The sequence below is a fragment of the Sus scrofa genome, chromosome 9, assembly GCF_054392235.1.
Source record: "Sus scrofa isolate SSC_HxYL_T2T_F1_AM1 chromosome 9, Sscrofa_HxYL_maternal_Yorkshire_Landrace_v2.0, whole genome shotgun sequence".
NCBI lineage: Eukaryota > Metazoa > Chordata > Mammalia > Artiodactyla > Suidae > Sus > Sus scrofa.
This window is the reverse complement of record NC_139391.1, coordinates 12,940,785-12,959,388: the sequence shown is the minus strand read 5'-3', so window position 1 is coordinate 12,959,388 and position 18,604 is coordinate 12,940,785. Positions and strand designations below refer to the sequence as shown.

At 40.4% G+C, this 18,604-nt stretch overlaps 1 protein-coding gene across 6 annotated transcripts in view; it reads left to right on the top strand.

The window, feature by feature from the left end:
* NARS2 (asparaginyl-tRNA synthetase 2, mitochondrial) overlaps window positions 1-18,604 on the top strand; it is a 142,649-nt gene that overhangs the window by 84,203 nt on the left and 39,842 nt on the right. For 3 of the 6 annotated variants that reach the window (XR_002335551.2, XM_003129702.5, XM_084975472.1), the window contains 3 exons: window positions 9,295-9,427; window positions 13,415-13,513; window positions 13,618-13,655. The exons of 1 other annotated variant lie outside the window; for it this stretch is intronic. Coding sequence is in view for 2 of the 5 variants with exons in the window: in XM_003129702.5 (XP_003129750.2) it covers window positions 9,295-9,427; window positions 13,415-13,513; window positions 13,618-13,655 (270 nt within the window). In the remaining 3 variants the exon portion in view is untranslated. The remainder of the gene's footprint in view (window positions 1-9,294; window positions 9,428-13,414; window positions 13,514-13,617; window positions 13,656-18,604) is intronic. 2 more of the 6 variants (XR_014814769.1, XR_014814770.1) reach the window with 1 other exon arrangement.

Below are 18,604 nucleotides of genomic sequence, written 5' to 3'. Positions count from 1 at the left end.
GAAATGAATTTATATTTACGTATTTTACATAAATGGTATCATACAGAGTTTCATCCAGTTTCATCCAGAAGCTTGAGCTTCTGTGCTCAAGCCCCGCAGACCTTCAGTGCCAAATGCTCTGGGAGCTCCTCTTCCCAGTGCCAGGCTGGGGAACCCAATGTGGGGTTCGGAACTCTCACTCCTGTGGGAGAGAGCCCCTACGATATAGTTATTTTCCAGTGTGTGGGTCATCCCCTGGCATGTATAGGATCGCTTGTATCGCAGAAGCCCCCCGTTTACTGTCTTCGTGGGCTTCTTCTTTGTCTTTGAGTATAGGATGTCTTTTTTGGTGACTTCCAGTCTACTTTGTTGATGTTCAGCAGTTAGTTGTGGTTTTGGTGTTTTTGTGAGAGGAGATAACTCAAGTCCTACTCTACCATCTTGTGTTGACCCCCACTTTGTTATTTTAAAGAGTGCACGTGGACTTCCCATTGTGGCTCAGCAGGTTAAGAACCTGACCTAGTGTCCATGAGGATGTGAGTTCAGTCCCTGACCTCACTCAGTGGGTCAGGGATCCTGCATTGCTGCAAGCTACAGCATAGGTCGCAGATGTGTCTCAGATCCCGAGTTGCTGTGGCTGTGGCATAGCCCTGCAGCTGTAGCTCCAGTTTGATCCCTAGCCCTGGAACTTTCATATACCACAGGAGTGGCCTTTAAAAAAAAGAGTGCACACGTACAGCACAACAGAAAGTGGACCATGGAGTCAGACTGCTTTGGTTAAAACCAGCTTTGCTATGCTGCTCTGGACTAGTTACTTGTCTAAACCTCACTTGTAAAGAAAAGGACATCAGCTGCCCCATAGCGTAGCAAGGATGAAATAAAACGTGTGTAAAGTGCCTGCCTGATGGACAATCAGTTTCAACAAACTTTTAAAAAATTTAGTTGTGATAAAATTCACATACATATAACATGAAGATTTTTTTTTAGTGACATTGTGTAATCAAAACCACTATACATTCCAAAACATTTTTATCACCTCAGAAGGAAACCCCATACCCATTTGCCATTCTCTCTTCTCCTCAGCTGTTGACAGCCACTCTTCTGCTGTTTCTATGAATCTGCCTTTCTGTCTGTTTCATAGAAAAAAAATCATACCATGTGTGGCCTTGTGTATCTGTCTTTCATTTAACATAATGTTTAAAGAGTCATCCACATTGTAGGATATATTACTGTTTGGTTCCTCTTTATGGCAGAATGGTATTCCATTGTATGGAAATACCACATCTTGTTTATCCATTAATCCGTCAGTGAACATTTGTATTGATTCTACTTTTTGACTATTATGAAAAATGAAATTTTAAACATCCATATATAAGGGTTTTTTGAACACTTGTTTTCATTTCTTTTGTGTTTGTACTGAGGCATGAAAGTATTGGGTTATCTGATAATTCTATTTTTAACTTCTAAAGGGATCATCAGACTTTCACAGCAACTGCATGATTTTACGTTCCCACCAGCACTGTACGAGGAGTTTCTCCACAGCCTCACCAGCACATTATTGTCCATGTAAAAAATCATAGCCACTGAACTTTTTGAGAAGTATATTGACTAATGATCTTAACCTTTTTTATGGCAGTGGTTCTTAATTAGGAGTTCACACAATAATTACGTGCAGAACTTTTAAACATACCCATAGCTAGAACCCGCCCTAAATTTTCCGAGTGGCAATCTCCAGCGGTAAAGCCCCAAATTAATACTCCTCATTAAGAATCATTGCCTAAAGTAATGGTTTACAGAGTTTGGTCTGAGGCCCCCAAGACCCTTTTGGGGAAGTCCTTTGAGATTAAAACTATTTTCATAATAATACTAAGCCCGTATTTGTGTTTTTCATTCTCTCAGTGCAGTTTTCCAAGGTCTTCAGGGCATGTGATGGCACAATAGCTTTGCTGCAGAAGCAGCTGTGAGAATCCAGGTGTCTTCTATTAAGCCAGATGGAAGGAGACTTACCAAAATGTAGAACAGTACCATTCCTCCTAGGAATTTTTATTAAAAAGATGGTTTTTTTTATGGCCTATGGTGAGTTGATTGTTTTTAAATGAAATAATAAACTTTTAAAAATTTAGGTTTCACTGGTAGACATAATCTACATAAACAGAATCTCTTTGGCATTAATTCAAAGTGTAAAGAGGTCTTGAGACCAATCAGATGGGAACTGTAGACCTTTGGAAAGGAAAGAAACAAAAAACCCTCTCACTCATTTGCTGCACATGTACCACATAGTTAATATTACTTTAAGCTTTTTGCATATTTTGTTTCCTTTCATCTTTATAATAACCCCATAACAAATGTGTACTTAACGTCATTTTCACGTGGGAAAATTTAATTTCAAAGACATTAACTTGCCTAGTTCATAAATAGAGAAGGCAGGATTTCAGTTTAGGTCTTTAGAAGACAGGCTCTTCACCACCAGCAGCACCTTTGGAAACTAAGGGTCATCTGCAGTGAACTTGAGCCCAGGAAACTGTTGAGAATTCAGTGCCGTAGCGACTCATCTACTGCTGCTTCATCAGACTTCAGAAAAGGTAACCTTCGAGATCTCGATAGACTTAATAACATGCAGGCACCACGCGGTGCATGTCCCTAAGGTAACAGGCTCCCGTGTTCTCCTCTGTGGTCCTCATACCAGAGCTGCTACATAGGAGGAATAGAAGAGGGAGAATCTAGGCACAAATAGATGCCGTAGCAAAATGCGTACCTTTTTTACAAAGGTGGTTTTCATGTCTTGCTATAATGTCAGGACAATTACACAGAACAATTACCAAGTGTTGACCCTTAAGAAAAAAGCTATTTTCTAAACGCAGTCAGTTCCCTGAGGAGTGCGTCATTGGAATGATAAAAAGGCAATCATTGTTTTAACTTGTTGGTATCCACTTGGCAGAAACCAAAGAATCTGATGCTTCTTTGTTGACAAGGAATAAGACTTAAGGAAATTTTTTTTCATGTGGTAACATTTTAGTTTCTCAAAATGTAAAACCTTTTCTTAGTTAGAGAAGTTCATCTGATTGACTCCTTTCAAAGATATGCTTGTTACCTACGGAGCAAAAACTAGTATGTGGGCATTCTTTTCAAAAACATGATTCATTTTTCTCCTAGAGCCTTCTGTGAGAAATTGTTTCAGAGAGTAACAGAATATTTTGCTTGTAATTGATATTCTGTTTATCATCTTCCTCTTACCTCTCTGTCCTCACCCCCATCCCAGTAATGTTTCAAAGATTCAGTTATTTTATTTTCTAGAAAATGAGTTACTTATTTGACCAGTTTTAATTGTCTAGTGTATATCGGGCCCTGAGTTAAGACCGAGGATACTATAATGAACCAAAAAATAGGTAAGGTCGCTCATGAAATTTACAGTGTAGTACAAAAGATGGATATTACACAAATTATCACACCCATAAATGGCAGCTTTTTTATTTTGAAAGGCACTGTGAGCAGCGATACATGTGCTGGCTACTAAGGAACCTAATGGAAGGACTGACCTGGAGGTCGGAAGCAGAGTGAAGCCAGCGTGAGTGGTTGGCAAGGCGTGACCTCTGTGTGTGACAGTGAAAGTGTTGACTCACTTAGGCAGGTGTGTGCTACTGCAGCCGAGAGAGCTCTGGGCAGGGCGTAAAACTTGTGCATTGTGTGCCAGTAGGCAGTTAATTGAAATCATTGAGGTGAGGTTGTTTAGGGGGAACATATACAGTGAGAAAAGAAGAGAGTCTAAGACTCAGGTTTGAAGAGCGGTGGTATTTAGTAAACAGTTAGCCTAGAGTGTGGAAGGAGGCAGAAGTGGGAGTCAGAAAAATAGGAGGAAAACTAAGAGGATACAGTGTTAAATATTTCAGGAGGAGGGAGTTTCTGTCATGGCTCGGTGGTAGCGAACCTGACAGGTAGCCATGGGTTTGCGGGTTTGATCCCTGACCTTGCTCAGTGGGTTAAGGATCCGGCGTTGCTGTGAGCTGTGGTGTAGATCAGCAGTTGCAGCTCCAATTCAGCCCCTAGCCTGGGAACTTGCATGTGCTGCGGATGTAGCCCTAAAGGACAAAAAAATAAAATTAAAAATTTTAAAAAAATATTCAAGAGGAGAGCGTATTTCAAGGAGTATTAAGTAAAATTCAGACTTTCCACCATGCTCACAAGGAAGACCCTACATGTTCTAATCACTTCCCACCTCCTTGACCTCCTCTCTCACCATTCTGACCTACTGTGTTCTCTAAACGTGTCAAGCTCTTTCCTATTTCAGCACCCCTGGGATTCACAGTCCCTTTGCTGGATGTCTCTCCCCCAGGGCAGATGCTCATCAGAGAAGAGTAGCCACCCCTCCACTCCTTTTAGTTTAGTAGGATTGTTGTCAGAACTTTATCAAGCTTTGAATCTCATTATGCAATTAAGACTAAGCTTGCGTGGTGCTCAGATTCAGTTCTAAATGAGAGGACATGTTTAAGAAAATAATTTTGCAGAAATATTTGGCAATACTGGTAAAAAAGAAATTTTTAGATTTTAGAGGGCCTCCTCACTAAGACATCTTAATGAGAATTGAAATGGTGAGGTTATACCTCTGAATAAACCCTTCCACTAAGTGTACTCTTGCAAGGTAGAGGAAAAGGGAAAGCTGAGAAGCAGGTGCCTGAAGTCCACTGTGTTAGGCAGGTAGAAATTATAAATGACAAATAGGTCACAGTATTGATAATCCAGTGGATACAAAGCAGTTGTAAAATAGGTGATTATTTTCTGGACAATGGGGATACCACTTGACAAAGTCTGTTTTAAATGCCGGCTTAAAGCTGACTATGAGTTCCCTTCATTTCAGGGAATGTTTCCTGAATGACAGTAGAGAAGTCCTAGGAGGGTGGGAGTGGGAGGCCTTAGAGAAAGTTACTGGTCCCCCTTATACTGAATGATAACTTCTTCCCCAGCTGAAGAACAGTAATTCCTCTATTCTTTCAAAATAGAAACATTAGCTCTTAAATTTCAGGGCCAGAAAGAATAAATGGCCAAGAAACCAGTGAACCAGTGACTATTTTATAATAATCCACTTGCCAATTTAGGACTTTCTCCACACAAGGGAGAAAATGACCTTTGTAGAACCTTTTTTTGGTAACTTTACTTTTTATTTTTAAAAAGCCATTTTTGTAGCTGTCTTGGTTGCTGTGTATTGAATGTACTTTTGTTATCTTAAACATCAACTCCAAGCTCATGGGCTTTCCTTATATAGCTTTCCTCTCTCTGTAATTTGGCACAAGAATGATTCTGAGTGCTGAGTGTTTTCTTTTCTGCTGGTCTCTTCTCACAGCAGTACTGGCCTTTCACCTGGCTTTGAATCTTATTTTAGAAATGGCCTTGTTTTCAGATCTTATTTTAACTATTGGTTGGGCCAAGCCTTGCTGCACATCGCTTTCATGTGTGTGGAAGACAGATAAAAATAAGAAATCAGCACAAATTAAAATAATAGTAATTTTACCTGGACGTAGAAACAAAATTATTGTAAAAGATACTAAAGAATCATGCCAAACTGCCTCCATCTCCCACTCTTATAGGAATTTGAAGACCAGAAATACCACGTAACTTGCTAAAGTGTCATTACAGTTTATCTTCTCATCATTTGCATGAAGTCAGCATATCTTAGAGAACTATAATTTTAACACATAAAACAAAAGAGCTACTCATAAGGAAGGGAGATGTGCCAGATTTCTTACCGTAGTTGTCTTTGAGAATGAGGGGGGCTCACATTACAAATTTTCTCTCCTATTTACTAGGTTCGTTCATGTTCAGTTATGAGCATCACAATTTTATTATCATAACTAAGACTGTGGTGATTAGTCAGATCTAGATTTAAATCTGGCCTCCACCTCTTATTAGGCTATGACTCAGTGACTTTTGGGAAAGCTTCTTAACCTCTCTGAACTTCAGTTTCTTAGCCTGAAAAATGGAAGTAACAATATGCACTTTATTGAGTTAATGGCAAAGGAGCTAACTCTGAGGTTCTCACATGTAATGCCTAGCCTACGTAAGGAGGCCTGCCGTTGGCAGCCACTTGCACTGCTGCCACTGTTACTACTATATTACGGAGCACTGGATGCTGGCGTAGGGTAGTCTTTAGTGAATTGTTTAAACATTGATCTGCTTAAAGACTAGATGCTGAATGTCGGCACTTTTTCAACATACCTCCCAGCTTATTTTGTCCTTCTCTTAAATCAGAGAAAGCAACATGGCCTTTGATTTTTACTTACCCTATTAAAATAATACTTACCTTGGGGGTGCCACAATTAGAATCTGATCCTTAACTATAATTAAAATAAAAATTCCTGATTCTCTTCTGTATTTTATACTAGGGAGCTTACTCTGTATTGCTGGAGAAATCATTAACCGTCATTAAATAAAAAACCCCTATTGTTTGCATCTTGGAACACCCTGTCCATCTGAGAAGCAAATGCCCTTGTGATGTGAATCTGTAGTTTTTTTTAGATACCACTGTTTTCTCTGTGTCTGGTACCTTACAGTGTATAATGTGGCTGTTGTGAACAGCAGTCCCATTGGCCTTCCTTGTATTTCAGGATGGTAACTGCCCATTTCTTGGAAGTCTTCCTCAAAGCCTCCAGAGTAAATTTCACCTCTGCCACGTAGTTTCTATTTATGTCCTGGAAAATCTCAGTGAATATCCTTTGTTGTTAGTGAACATCTGTGTATACAGTTTCTTATGATGCAGTGCCAGGAAAAAAAAAAAAGGCGTTTTATTTATCTGGATATGCTATTGCCAACCTACCTAGAAGTTGCATAGTCACAGATTGGAAACTCAGGGCCCTGTCATTTTGAATTTATTGTTTGGGACAGACCTAGATTGTTTGACCCATTTTGGTCCCGGAGTAACAGCCACACTAAGATATTTCTGCGTATTGTTCTGTACGTTAATTTTAATGTTACTGTTTGGGAGAAAGTTGTGCTTTTTTAGTTTACAACCGAGGAAGCCTGTCATCATCACCGTTTCTCCTTCAGCCTGAACACCTGCTTCATCTCAGGCACTAGAGACGCAAAGATGAAGCAAACATTTTCCCTGCTTGGAAAGTTTCATAGTTTATTGAGAAAAAAAAGATATGAAATGCATAATTATATTTCCAGGTGATACATTTTATGTAATAAATGTATAAACAAAGTGTTACAGAGATATAAAGGAGGGGGCAGTAAACTTGGGGGTGTATGATAAGGTTACAAAGAGAAAGTGACATGGAAGCCACATCTTGAAGGATGGATGGGAATTTGCGGGTTGGAGAGAGAGGAGCAGGGGGTGGCACTACAGGGAGGGGACAGCCAGTGAAAAGGCCTAGAGGCCTGCAGGGCGTGTGAGGAGAGGGGCTGGTGTGCTGGAGGAAAGGCTCTGTGAGGGAAGTTCCTCGGAGTGAGGACTTGGACTTTCAACCTTTGAGCAGGGAGAAGCAGTAACGATTTTTGGTTTTTTGGGGTTGGTTGGTTTTTTTTTTGTTGTTCGTTTGTTTTGTTTTTTTTGGTTTTATTTTTGTTTTGTTTTTTTTTTTGGTTTTTTTAGGGCTGCGCTTGCAGCATATGGAGATTCCCAGACTAGGGGTCGAATTGGAGCTACAGCTGCCAGTCTACGCCACAGCTTGTGGCAATGCCAGATCCCTGACCCTCTGCTGCGCCACAATGAGAACTCCTGAAGATTTTTAAATTAGGGCTGATATAATCAGATCAAGTTTGAAAACTTACAGTGGTTCCGGGCTGGAGGAAGAAAGGTGGCAGACACAAGAGTGTACACTAAGACAGTATCTGTGGAAATAAAGAAGAGTCTCTGGATGTGCACGTTTTGCTAGGTGCGAACAGCATGATTCTGTCAGTGTGATACGGGAAGTGCGAGGGCAGTGAGAGAGGGTGGAGGTCTGTTTTGGGCGATGAGGTGGGTTAACTGAGATTAACAGAGCTGGGGGAAATTAAAAAGAAAATCAGGATTGTTCATTATTTTGTTTTTTGTTTTGGGGAGCAAGGCAAGAATCTTCATTTTGGACAAGGTAGGGTCAGTGTTTTCAGGAACATTCTAGGAAGCAATTCTGGATCTGAATCTTGAGAGAGAGGTTACCATAGTAATAATTTTTAGTTCTTACTGTTTTTCCATTAAAAACTAAGATTCTCAGAGGTTAACTGATCAGGATCTCAGGAAGGTGACTGTAGAACCAAAACAAATTCCTAAGCTTCTTACCAGCTAGGCCTTAACTAAAATGACCTTTGAAAGAAAAAAAAAAAAGTCTCATAATTTCCACTACAATTGCTTTACTGTAATTGCTGTAATTTCCCAGAGTATCTTTACTTAAAAAAAACAGCAAAGCAAACAAAAAAACTGGTATGTGTATCTTCAGTCCCTCTGTTTTCTACATGGTTTTCCTGATCTACTGTTATTTGACTGATGACAGCAAATGAGTGTTTAGGATAACAGCTGTAGAGCCCCCAGCCTCTTGTTTTGCTCTAGCAAAACCTTAAAATTTAGACATTGCATGGTCCTCAGGAAATATTCATTCCTTCATATATGCTTGATCTAATCTCACTTGTTGCCCTTTTCCCATATGAGGGTGACTAGAAGTGTTAAAAGAATGCGTGAGGGTGTCATGTCCACTTCTTTGCAGGAATTTAAAAATAAGACTTTTTTTCCATTTATGTGGTTGAGTTATAGAAAATCTGAGGGTAAACTGTTCTTCAAAATCCACCCCATTCCCAGATGTCAGGGGTCACTCAGCATTGACTGAAATTCTTGGGTGGCTGTGAAGGCCACAGGTAGGCCTAACAAATACATATCTGATTTTTTTTCACATATTTAGAAAATGACTAGCTTGCCTTATCCACATGGAATTCTGAAATTCCAGTTTAACTGCTACCGCCTAGATTCTCTGTGGAGCTTCTTAGGCGCTGGTATTTTTCTTTTACTTTGTTTTCGGTTGCTGTGGAATGTAGTTGCCTGCTGTCTAAGGCAGCTGCCGTAGAGTGCACCCAGAAGCGGTTATATTCCTATATTTAGTAAGCTGTAGGGTTTATAAATACACTTGCAGATTCCTTTGGGATAAAATGGTTTCTATAAATGAAACATTTTTAATGAAACTATTATTAACACCCATTAAAGAAATATAGCAGCAAATATGTGTGGATTTGTGGATAAGACAGCGGCACAGGACTTGTTTTTTTTTTTTTTCTTAAGAGCTCACTGAATATTTTAAATACTTAAAATTAATCATGTGAATCCTATTTTTATACTTGAATAAAAATCTTGAATTGCAGAGCTTTTACTCAAGTGTTTACCTTTGGTCCAACATTCCGAGCAGAGAATTCTCAGACCCGGAGACACCTGGCCGAGTTTTATATGGTAGAAGCAGAGATTTCTTTTCTTGAGAGCCTTCAAGATCTCATGCAGGTAAGTATGCAAGTTTTAAAACAATTTCTAAATATCAGGCATCTGTGACATTAAAATGCTTCGGTATACTTTTTACCTTGGACATCTGTGCCTTCCAGGTGTGCATAGAATGAAGAAGGTGGAGAGCTGCTTAACTTAGTAAACATCTAGCGAATGCAGTTAGTGTAATAAAGTACGAGAATCTGGCAGATTTAAGTTCATGTCTGTGTTCTGCCATTGACTTCTTAATGATGTTACCCAACCTTGGTGATCTTTGGCTTCCTCAACTATAAAATGAGAATAATAGTAGCTATTTCACTAGGTTATTGTGAGAAGTAAATGAAATCATATATAATAGAAAGCAACTATTTCAGAATACGGCACAAAGCAGGCTCAGTAAATAGTAGATCTTGTTATTTACGAGGCAAGTCAATAAAATGTCTTTATAGTTAAGAGAAACATGTCTGTAGCTGTAGTATTAGAAAGCACCCACAGGAGCTGGCAGAGCTCTGGGATAGGGATGGAGCTGGAGAGGTAGACAAGAGTCAGCTCATCAAAGAAAGACTGTGTGTTTAAATACCATGCTGAGGATTTTGAACTTAATCCAAAAGATGAAAGCGTTCTCGGCTGGGGAAGTCTATGGTTAGAATTGTATTTTAGAAGTATCTAACGGCATTATGAAGAATGATTTAGAGGGAGATAAAAATAGGGGCGGGAGCTCTTTCAGGAGGCTGTGGCCATAATCCAGACAGAGCAAACAGGCTCTGGAGTTGGGTGGACCAGGATTTGACTCTTAGCTCCATAACTTACTGTTGTCCCTTAGACAAGAGACTTAATTTCTCTGACCCTCAGCTTCCTCATCCATAAAATGGGAATAGTAATTCTTACTTCATAGGGTAGTTTACAGGATTAGACAGATAATATATATAAGGCACTTACTTAGCATAATTCCTGACACTTACTAGTAAGTACCCAGAATTTGTTAACTGTTATTGTGAATTCTACCCAATACCATTTCAGTTAATATCTTAGTTCGGATATCTGGTTATAGGATGTTTATTTTAGCAAAGCTCATTAACTCTTCTGTTCGTTTCTACTTATTCATCCAGTATGACCCAATTCCACTTAAAACAGAAATGCCACTTATACTTCCAAATAGAATGGATTTACAATTTTATTATCCCATCTTAGGTTGGATTTCCTGGTAAATAAACCCTAGAGCAGAGATTTGTGTGCAGGGTATTACTGGGGAATGTGCTCAAGAAAAACATCCGCAGGGAAAGGAAGAAAGCTTTGGGCAGAGGGAAACGTTGAACTGTGATACATTTACACACCGAGGCCTTAGCCCGTTCTGTGAAGAACTTTGAATCTGGAGTTGGTCCTTCATATTTGTTTCATAGGAAGGCAAGTGCCTCCCTCTACCAGCCGGTTATTGGATAGGGGCTAGCCTGGGGAAGGGTGCAGCCCTCGGTAAGACCACACTCTTGGCCTGGACGATTCCTGAAGCAGGGCCCACCTGTGAACCATCAGCAGTTCATTTTCCCAGCAGTCCTGAGGGGGTGATCTGGCTGCACACCACAGTGTCCACTTACATTCGCCCCTTGAGCATCTCCCACTGATTGCTCTAGATCACCGTCCCCCAGAGACATTTTTGGTTGTCCCTACTAGGGAGTGCCTAAGGGCTAGGGAAGACTGGTCACTACTGGCATCTCACAGATAAAGGCTAAGAATGCTGTTCAACATACTGCAGTGCCCAGCCCCTAACCCCAGCAAAGAATTATCTGGACAAAAATTTCCCTGGCCTGGGAAATTCTGCATGCAATGAGCGTGGCCAAAAAAAAAAAAAAAAGATGTCCATAATGACACTGTTGAGTAACCCTTTTCTAGATGTAGGGATTAAGAATCTCAGCCTCCTTAGTCAGCTTTCTGCTTGAGTCTGCCAGCCAGTTCTGTATTATTCTTTCACTCAGGTGATGCGAGTGCCGTGAGGAATGAAACCACACGTTTGACCTCCGATTTCTGTGTGACCTTGTCTCCTCTCCCCCAACAGAATACCAGTGGGAAAGCTTATAAACACAATGCTTAGATTATATTAGACTTTATTAAACATAATCTTTTCTCTGTAGTTATGTATTATATAATCCAATAGTTCTTATTTATCTGATGCTCCACGGAGTGGTAATCAAGCAACTGTTGAATGGTTTGATTAATTGAAATACAAACTTTTTCCTAAATTCAGAAGAGTATGCTCTTCCCAAAAGTAATTTCTTCCTTCTCTTAATCTTCTCCCTTTGATAAATTAAATCCTGTGGCAATTATTTTCTTGACGAAGAACAGTCTTTTAAATATTAAATGAGAATATTGTAACAAAGGATTTTTTCCTTTCATGAGGTATAAACAATTAAATATCACTATTTTAGTGCTACCGAGTAATAAGTCTTAAAAAACATCTGGTGGCTGTGTTGCCCCTTCAGTTAAGTTTCTGTTTTCTTCAAATATATTATTAGAGCATCGTTTGAAAGTCAAGGTTAGAAAAGCCAGTGATTTTCCTCTTCGAGTGGAAATGTACTGCTCATGAAAGACACCCAGTTTGACAGCCCCGGTGGCCAGAGTCTTCGTCTGTCGGACAGCTGTACCGTCCCTCAGCAGGGCAAGCACACTGCCCGGGCTCCCTGTTCTTGTTTCCCTCCCAGTACGCATTGCCTTTTTTTAGTGACTGAGGGATATAACCCTTCGTAGATCATTCAGTTACTGAGTGATTTCGTTTCTTTTGTTTTTTTCTTGGCCATGCCGATGCCATGCAGAAGTTCCCCAGCCAGGGATCGATCCCGTGCCACAGCAGTGACAATGCTGCACCCCTAACCACGAGGCCACCAGGGTACTCCACTTACCACTGTCTTTGTATCACTGCTATGTTGAAGTTGATAGAGCCTCAAGGTAAAAGATCTTTAGCCTCCGTTTGCTCTTCTTTCATCGCATTATTCGGTACTTCTCTACAGAATATATGTGTAATGTAGAAATGTGAAATAAATATAAAGAAATACGAAAATATTTTAATATGTAAATAAATATCCAGTTGTCACTTGATACTTAGTACTTTCCTATACTGATCATATTAAATTACTCAGATGCTTATGCCCCCGCTATGTTTCCAGCCTTGGTAGGAGGTCCAGGGGTCAGGAGATGAAGAGACGGTGTCTGTCTGTGGGGCAGCCTGCACCTAATCCATGTATGATCTTTACGAGGACACATTTGAAAATCACAAGATGATCTCACTGATTTCAAAACAAAAATTTTAGTTTGGATTAAAAATACTTCAGAAGTATTTTCCATCCCAGTCATTTTTTTTCCTTCTAAGAACAAGTTTTTTCTATGAGACTTTTATGCACACCCCTGGTAAAATGAATTCTTATATACTGATTTGTGTTATATTATGATCTGTGGTTTTTTTACTTTACACTTCAGCAGAGCAAAAATGTATATATTTAGATGTAGATACATCTCATTGCTCCTCTACTCTTCAAGTTTCCTTTCATTTACCAGTGACTGAATGAAACCCTTTTCAAAATGTTCCACTCTTCAGAGCTGATGGTGTGTGCTTCTCCAAGCTGGGCACTACGTTAAGTCTCGTACATGGATTATCTCATTTAATTCTCACAACAACCCTGTATACTAGGTCCTGTTATTGTTCTTACTCTACCAGTGAGTATACTAAAATTTGGAGAGGCCTCCGTTCATTGTAGCTGTTCATTTGACAGCCTACTTCAGTACCAGCATCGAAACTGTTAACAAAAGATTTAGACATTTTTCTTTCTTTTTTTAGCCATTCTGAGAAGTTGTGATACCTCCTCTAATCCACCTGGAAACTAAATTAACTTGCTGTAGCATATTCAGGAAGTCGGGGCCTAATGGGTATATAGCTGCTAAAACCTGGAGAGCAGTCCTTACGGGACCCTAAGCAGGTTTTGGTAGCTGACGTGCCAGACAGTTCTGTATCATTTCCCTCAGGTTATGGAGGGCCTCTTCAAGACGGCGACAAGGGCCGTTCTCGCAAGTTGTCAGGAAGACGTTGAACTCTGTCACAAGTTCATAGCTCCTGGCCAAAAGGTAATTAATTAGCCTTGTGGCTAAATCCTTTTAAATGTGTTAATTATGTAAAATGACTATAATTACATTTAATAAATTTTCCTTTTTTCTCTTTTCTTCCCAAGGACAGATTAGAACATATGCTAAAACACAACTTTCTAGTGTAAGTAGCTATTATACTTTCTCTGAACTTTATTCATAATGTATCACTGTATTTATCATACCGTACTACATTTTTTTGGTTTATATATCTGCTTATCACAGTCCTTAGACTCAAGGAAGACCCGTAGTTTAATTATTTTTATCGCTCTTGTGTCTTGGTTCATCGTTGATAATGTTTCATGAATAAATAAATGAATAAATCAGAGCAAGATAAATGAACATAGTAATTATTAACTATATTACTGCAATTCAAACTAACTCTTTAGTAATCAACATCTGAGTTGATTAAACAGACTTTTAAGTTACATGTAGTGTCTGCCCCTCTATTTTTCTCTATTTCAGTTTTTCTTTTTCTTCTTTAGCTTCACTTGCTAAAACTCGAAAATATATTCTGAACTGTTTTTAATTGACTTTTTTTTAAACTAAAGATCTGAGTTTTAAATATAGCACATACATTGTTGCTTCATTTCCACTGTAATCCTGTTCAAGTAAAATTGATATTAGACTGGTTGTTTATTCCACCAAATGTGTTGATCAGATAGTCTGTTTTTTTCACAGTCGACTAGGAAACAAACACCTACTTGGTATGGAAGTAAAAAATAATAAGCAACTTCTTATATATAGTACAAACAGTTTATATAAGACTTAGGACCAGTTTATTTACAATGTGTCAAGGAAGTAAGTTTGATAGTTGAAGAAGAGAAAATTGTCTCTCAAGACTTAGTATCATTCTTCCCTTGCCATTTTAAGTTTAGGGAATTTTTGTTCTGAGAGAATAAAGAATTCAGCCTCTTTTTGAGGAGGGGAATAGGAAAAACTTGCAAACTTGGTTGAGCTGAGAATTTGAGGTATCAGCGTCTACCCTCAGGCTACAAGTTAAAAGTGATGAGTTGTTGAGCCTGGACCAATAGCAAGGCAGAGGTAGCCGCTGTGGGATCAGAAAGGGAGGAATGGTCAGCAGCCCTGTGGTAGCGAATTGAAGGGCAATGAAGTACAAGTGAAGGCTTCTGAGACGTTTTCTTTCACCTAATTAATTATACATTCAGAATTTACTATGTGCCAGGCATTGTTCTAGAATCTAAAAACTGTCTTAAAGCAACGAAGCAAGTAAGAGAACTGCTTATATGGATAAGTGGGAAAAGGGTATTCCAGGCAGAGTGAGCAGAAGTACAGAGACCCTGCGGTCGCAGCAGGCCTAGTATGCTGAAGCAGTTGTGGGGAGTAAATAAGGGAAGAGGATGATAGAAATGAGAAAGGAGGAAATAGGTGGCAAAGTCTTGTGGGGCCTTGTAGGTCACTGAGGAGTTTGGATTTTCACTTGGGTGGGGTGGGGAAGCCATTGAAGGGTTCTGTGCAGAGGAGTGACGCGATCTCTATTGGATTTAATAAGGTCACTCTGGGTATTTTTTGAGAGTAAGCTGTAGTAGGACAACAGCGAGAGCCACAAAGCAGGTAGGAGATCATTACAGTCATCTAGGTGAAAGTATGTGGTGGTGTGAACCATGTGTTAGTCAGTGCTCTCCAGAGAAACAAGACTAACGCGGTGTGTGTATATATGAAGATTCACTTTAAGGAATTGGCTCTCACATTTGTAGAAGCTGGGCCACTTCAAAATCTGATGTAGTGGTCCAGCAGACTAGAGGCACAGGGAAGGGCAAATCAAAGGCAGTCTGCTGGCAGAATTCCTTCTTTCCTGGACAGGGCCCATCTTTGTTCGAATGAAGCCTTCACCTGATTGGATGTGGCCCACCCATGTTGTGGAGAGTAAACTGCTTTATTCAGGATCCACTGATTTAAATCTGAACCTCATCTAAAAACAAAACAAAAATACCCTCTCAGAAATATCCTGAATGTTTGACCAAATATCTGGGTCCTGCAGCCCAGCCAAACTTGACACATAAAATTAACCATCAGAGACCAAGCTGTGGCAATGGAGGTAGTGAGAAATTATCCTATTAGGGATATATTTTAAAGATAGAGCAAACAGGATTTTCTGAGAATGGGAAAGAGAAGGAAGAAGAGTTGGTGTGACTCCCAGTATTTCGTCTTACGGAGCTGTGCAAATGCAGTTGCAATTAACAGAGACGAAGGAAGACATAGAGTAGCAGGGGGGTTGCTGGGAGAGAGGGGTGATATCAAGCTCGTCATCATCCAGTGTCATGTTAAGATAGAGAAACTTTTCAGACGTCAAGTTGTAGGTGTTAGGTAGGCAGTTTGTATAGACCTGGAGTCTACAGGAGAGTTCTGGGTTTTTTTGTTTTGTTTTGTTTTTTGTCTTTTCGCCTTTTCTGGGGCCGCTCCTGCGGCATATGGAGGTTCCCAGGCTAGGGGTCCAGTTGGAGCTGTAGCCACTGGCCTACGCCAGAGCCACAGCAACACGGGATCCGAGCCACGTCTGCGACCTACACCACAGCTCATGGCAACGCCACATCCTTAACCCACTGAGCAAGGCCAGGGATCGAACCCGCAACCTCATCGTTCCTAGTCGGATTCATTAACCACTGAGCCACGATGGGAACTCCTCAATGGAGATTTTAAGAGACGCTATCCAACTTCTGTCAAACAAAGAAGATTTAAGATGAGGGAAAAATATCCACCATTTATTGAATATTTACTATGTGCCAGACAATGATAAATTTTACATGCATTGTAGTTCATTTATCTTCACAGCAACTCAGTGGGTAGTTAATTGTTGCCATTCTATAGATGAAGGATCAACCCAAAGAGATCAGGCAAGTAAAAGATTAAATGAAGATTCAAACTCATATTCATCTGATTTCAAAGCTCATGCTTTCAACCAGTGTGCTTGATGGACTTGAGAGGGCACTGGAATTCATGCTGGGGTAGTTTGTAGCTCCCCCGCTGTCTTCATGACCCTTGCATATCATGTAACTGTTGTGCCTCAGAGTCCTGTCTGTGAAATCCTGAGGTTGGGAAATGACCTCATGTGCTGTGCCACATCGTTCTTTGCCACCACCATCCCATCGTCCCCTCCACGCAGCACACATCACAGTTGTGGGTTACATGCATTTGTTTTATTTATGTATGTATTTGTCTGTTTGCCATTTCTTGGGCTGCTCTCTCGGCATATGGAGGTTCCCAGGCTGGGGGTCTAATCGGAGCTGTAGCCACCGGCCTATGCCGGAGCCACAGCAACATGAGATCCGGGCCGCATCTGCGACCTACACCACAGCTCACAGCGACGCCAGATCCCCAACCCACTGAGCAAGGGCAGGGATCAAACCCGCAAGCTCATGGTTCCTAGTCAGATTCCTTAACCACTGAGCCACGATAGGAACTCTGTGGGTTACATTTATATATGTGATATTTTTGTTTGTTTAGTGTTTATGTCACGTCTGTGTGATCAGAAGCTTGTTTGTTTTACTGTTTTTATACCCCCCAGTGCTTAGCACTTTGTCTCTAAGAGGAATTCAGTCGGGAATTTATTGAATAACTGAGTAAATGAATAAATGAGATTTCAGCAACCATGGGTGAAGGTTTTCTGCTTTAAACCAGGTCCCCTCCCTGAAGTTTCCTCCTAACTCATAGCACTGTTTACGTTATGTGCTGAGTATAGTGAACTATGTTTCAGAGAACCTGGCTTTTTTTTTTTTTTTTTTTTTTTTTTTGTCTTTTTTTTTGCTATTTCTTGGGCCGCCCCTGCGGCATATGGAGGTTCCCAGGCTAGGGGTCGAATCGGAGCTGTAGCCACCGGCCTATGCCAGAGCCACAGCAACGCGGGATCCGAGCCGCGTCTGCAACCTACACCACAGCTCACGGCAACGCCAGATCGTTAACCCACTGAGCAAGGGCAGGGACCGAACCCACAACCTCATGGTTCCTAGTCGGATTCGTTAACCACTGCACCACGACGGGAACTCCGAACCTGGCTTTTTATCCGTGCTCTACCACTTATTAACCATTAATGAAAGAATTCATTTTTTTTCAACAAATATTTATTGACTGCCTTGTACGAGTGAGGCACTGACCTAGTCATTGAGGATTCAGTGGTGAAAATAGGCATGGATTGGTCCTTTTATGGAGTTTAAGATCTAGAGAAAAAGATGGAGTTAAATATTTATATGAATGATTATTTAATTACAACTATGAACTTGATGAATAGTAAATCTTTAACCTTTCTGAGCTTCAGCTTCCTCATCTATAAAATGACAACTTGTCTGTCATACTCTGTTGGAATGGTCAAATGACGATGCTGCTTAAGCACTGTGTCAGACTAGATAACTTGGAAACCCTCCTGCTAGAAAACATCTAAAAAAGCTGGTTAAGGAGTTCCCATCGTGGTCGCAGTGGTCAACGAATCTGACTGGAAACCATGATGTTGCAGTTTCGATCCCTGGCCTTACTCAGCAGGTTAAGGATCTGGGTTGCCGTGAGCTGTGGTGTAGGTGGCAGACGCGGCTCGGATCCCGCGTTGCTGTGGCTCTGGCGTAGGCCAGTGGCTATAGCTCCAATTAGACCCCTAGCCTGGGAACCTCCATGTGCTGTGGGAGTGGCCCTAGAAAAGGCAAAAAGACAAAAATAAATAAGTAAATAAATAATTTTTAAAGTGATAATAAAAAAAATAAAGCTGGTTAAAATATTATGAAATCCTTGAAAATGCATTGTTGACATCACTAGAACGTAAGAGAAGTTCCAGGAGCTAGAAACAAAGAGGGAACTGAACAGCAGAGGGTATACATAAATGACGTCGTGCTGAGGAGTCTCAAGCTGGATTCTCAGGGTCCCGGAGGTGGGAGGGGGGTTAGCCAGTCTTTGTAACCAGAAATTTTAAAAGCCATGAGAAGTTATGAGAGTAGCCTAAACATGATGAATTAAAATCAAGATTTGACCAAACATTGTAAATGAACTGTAATTAAAAATTTTTTTAAATCAAGATGCTCCCCGAAATACACATAAATGCACACGCATACACAGGATACCGTATGACTC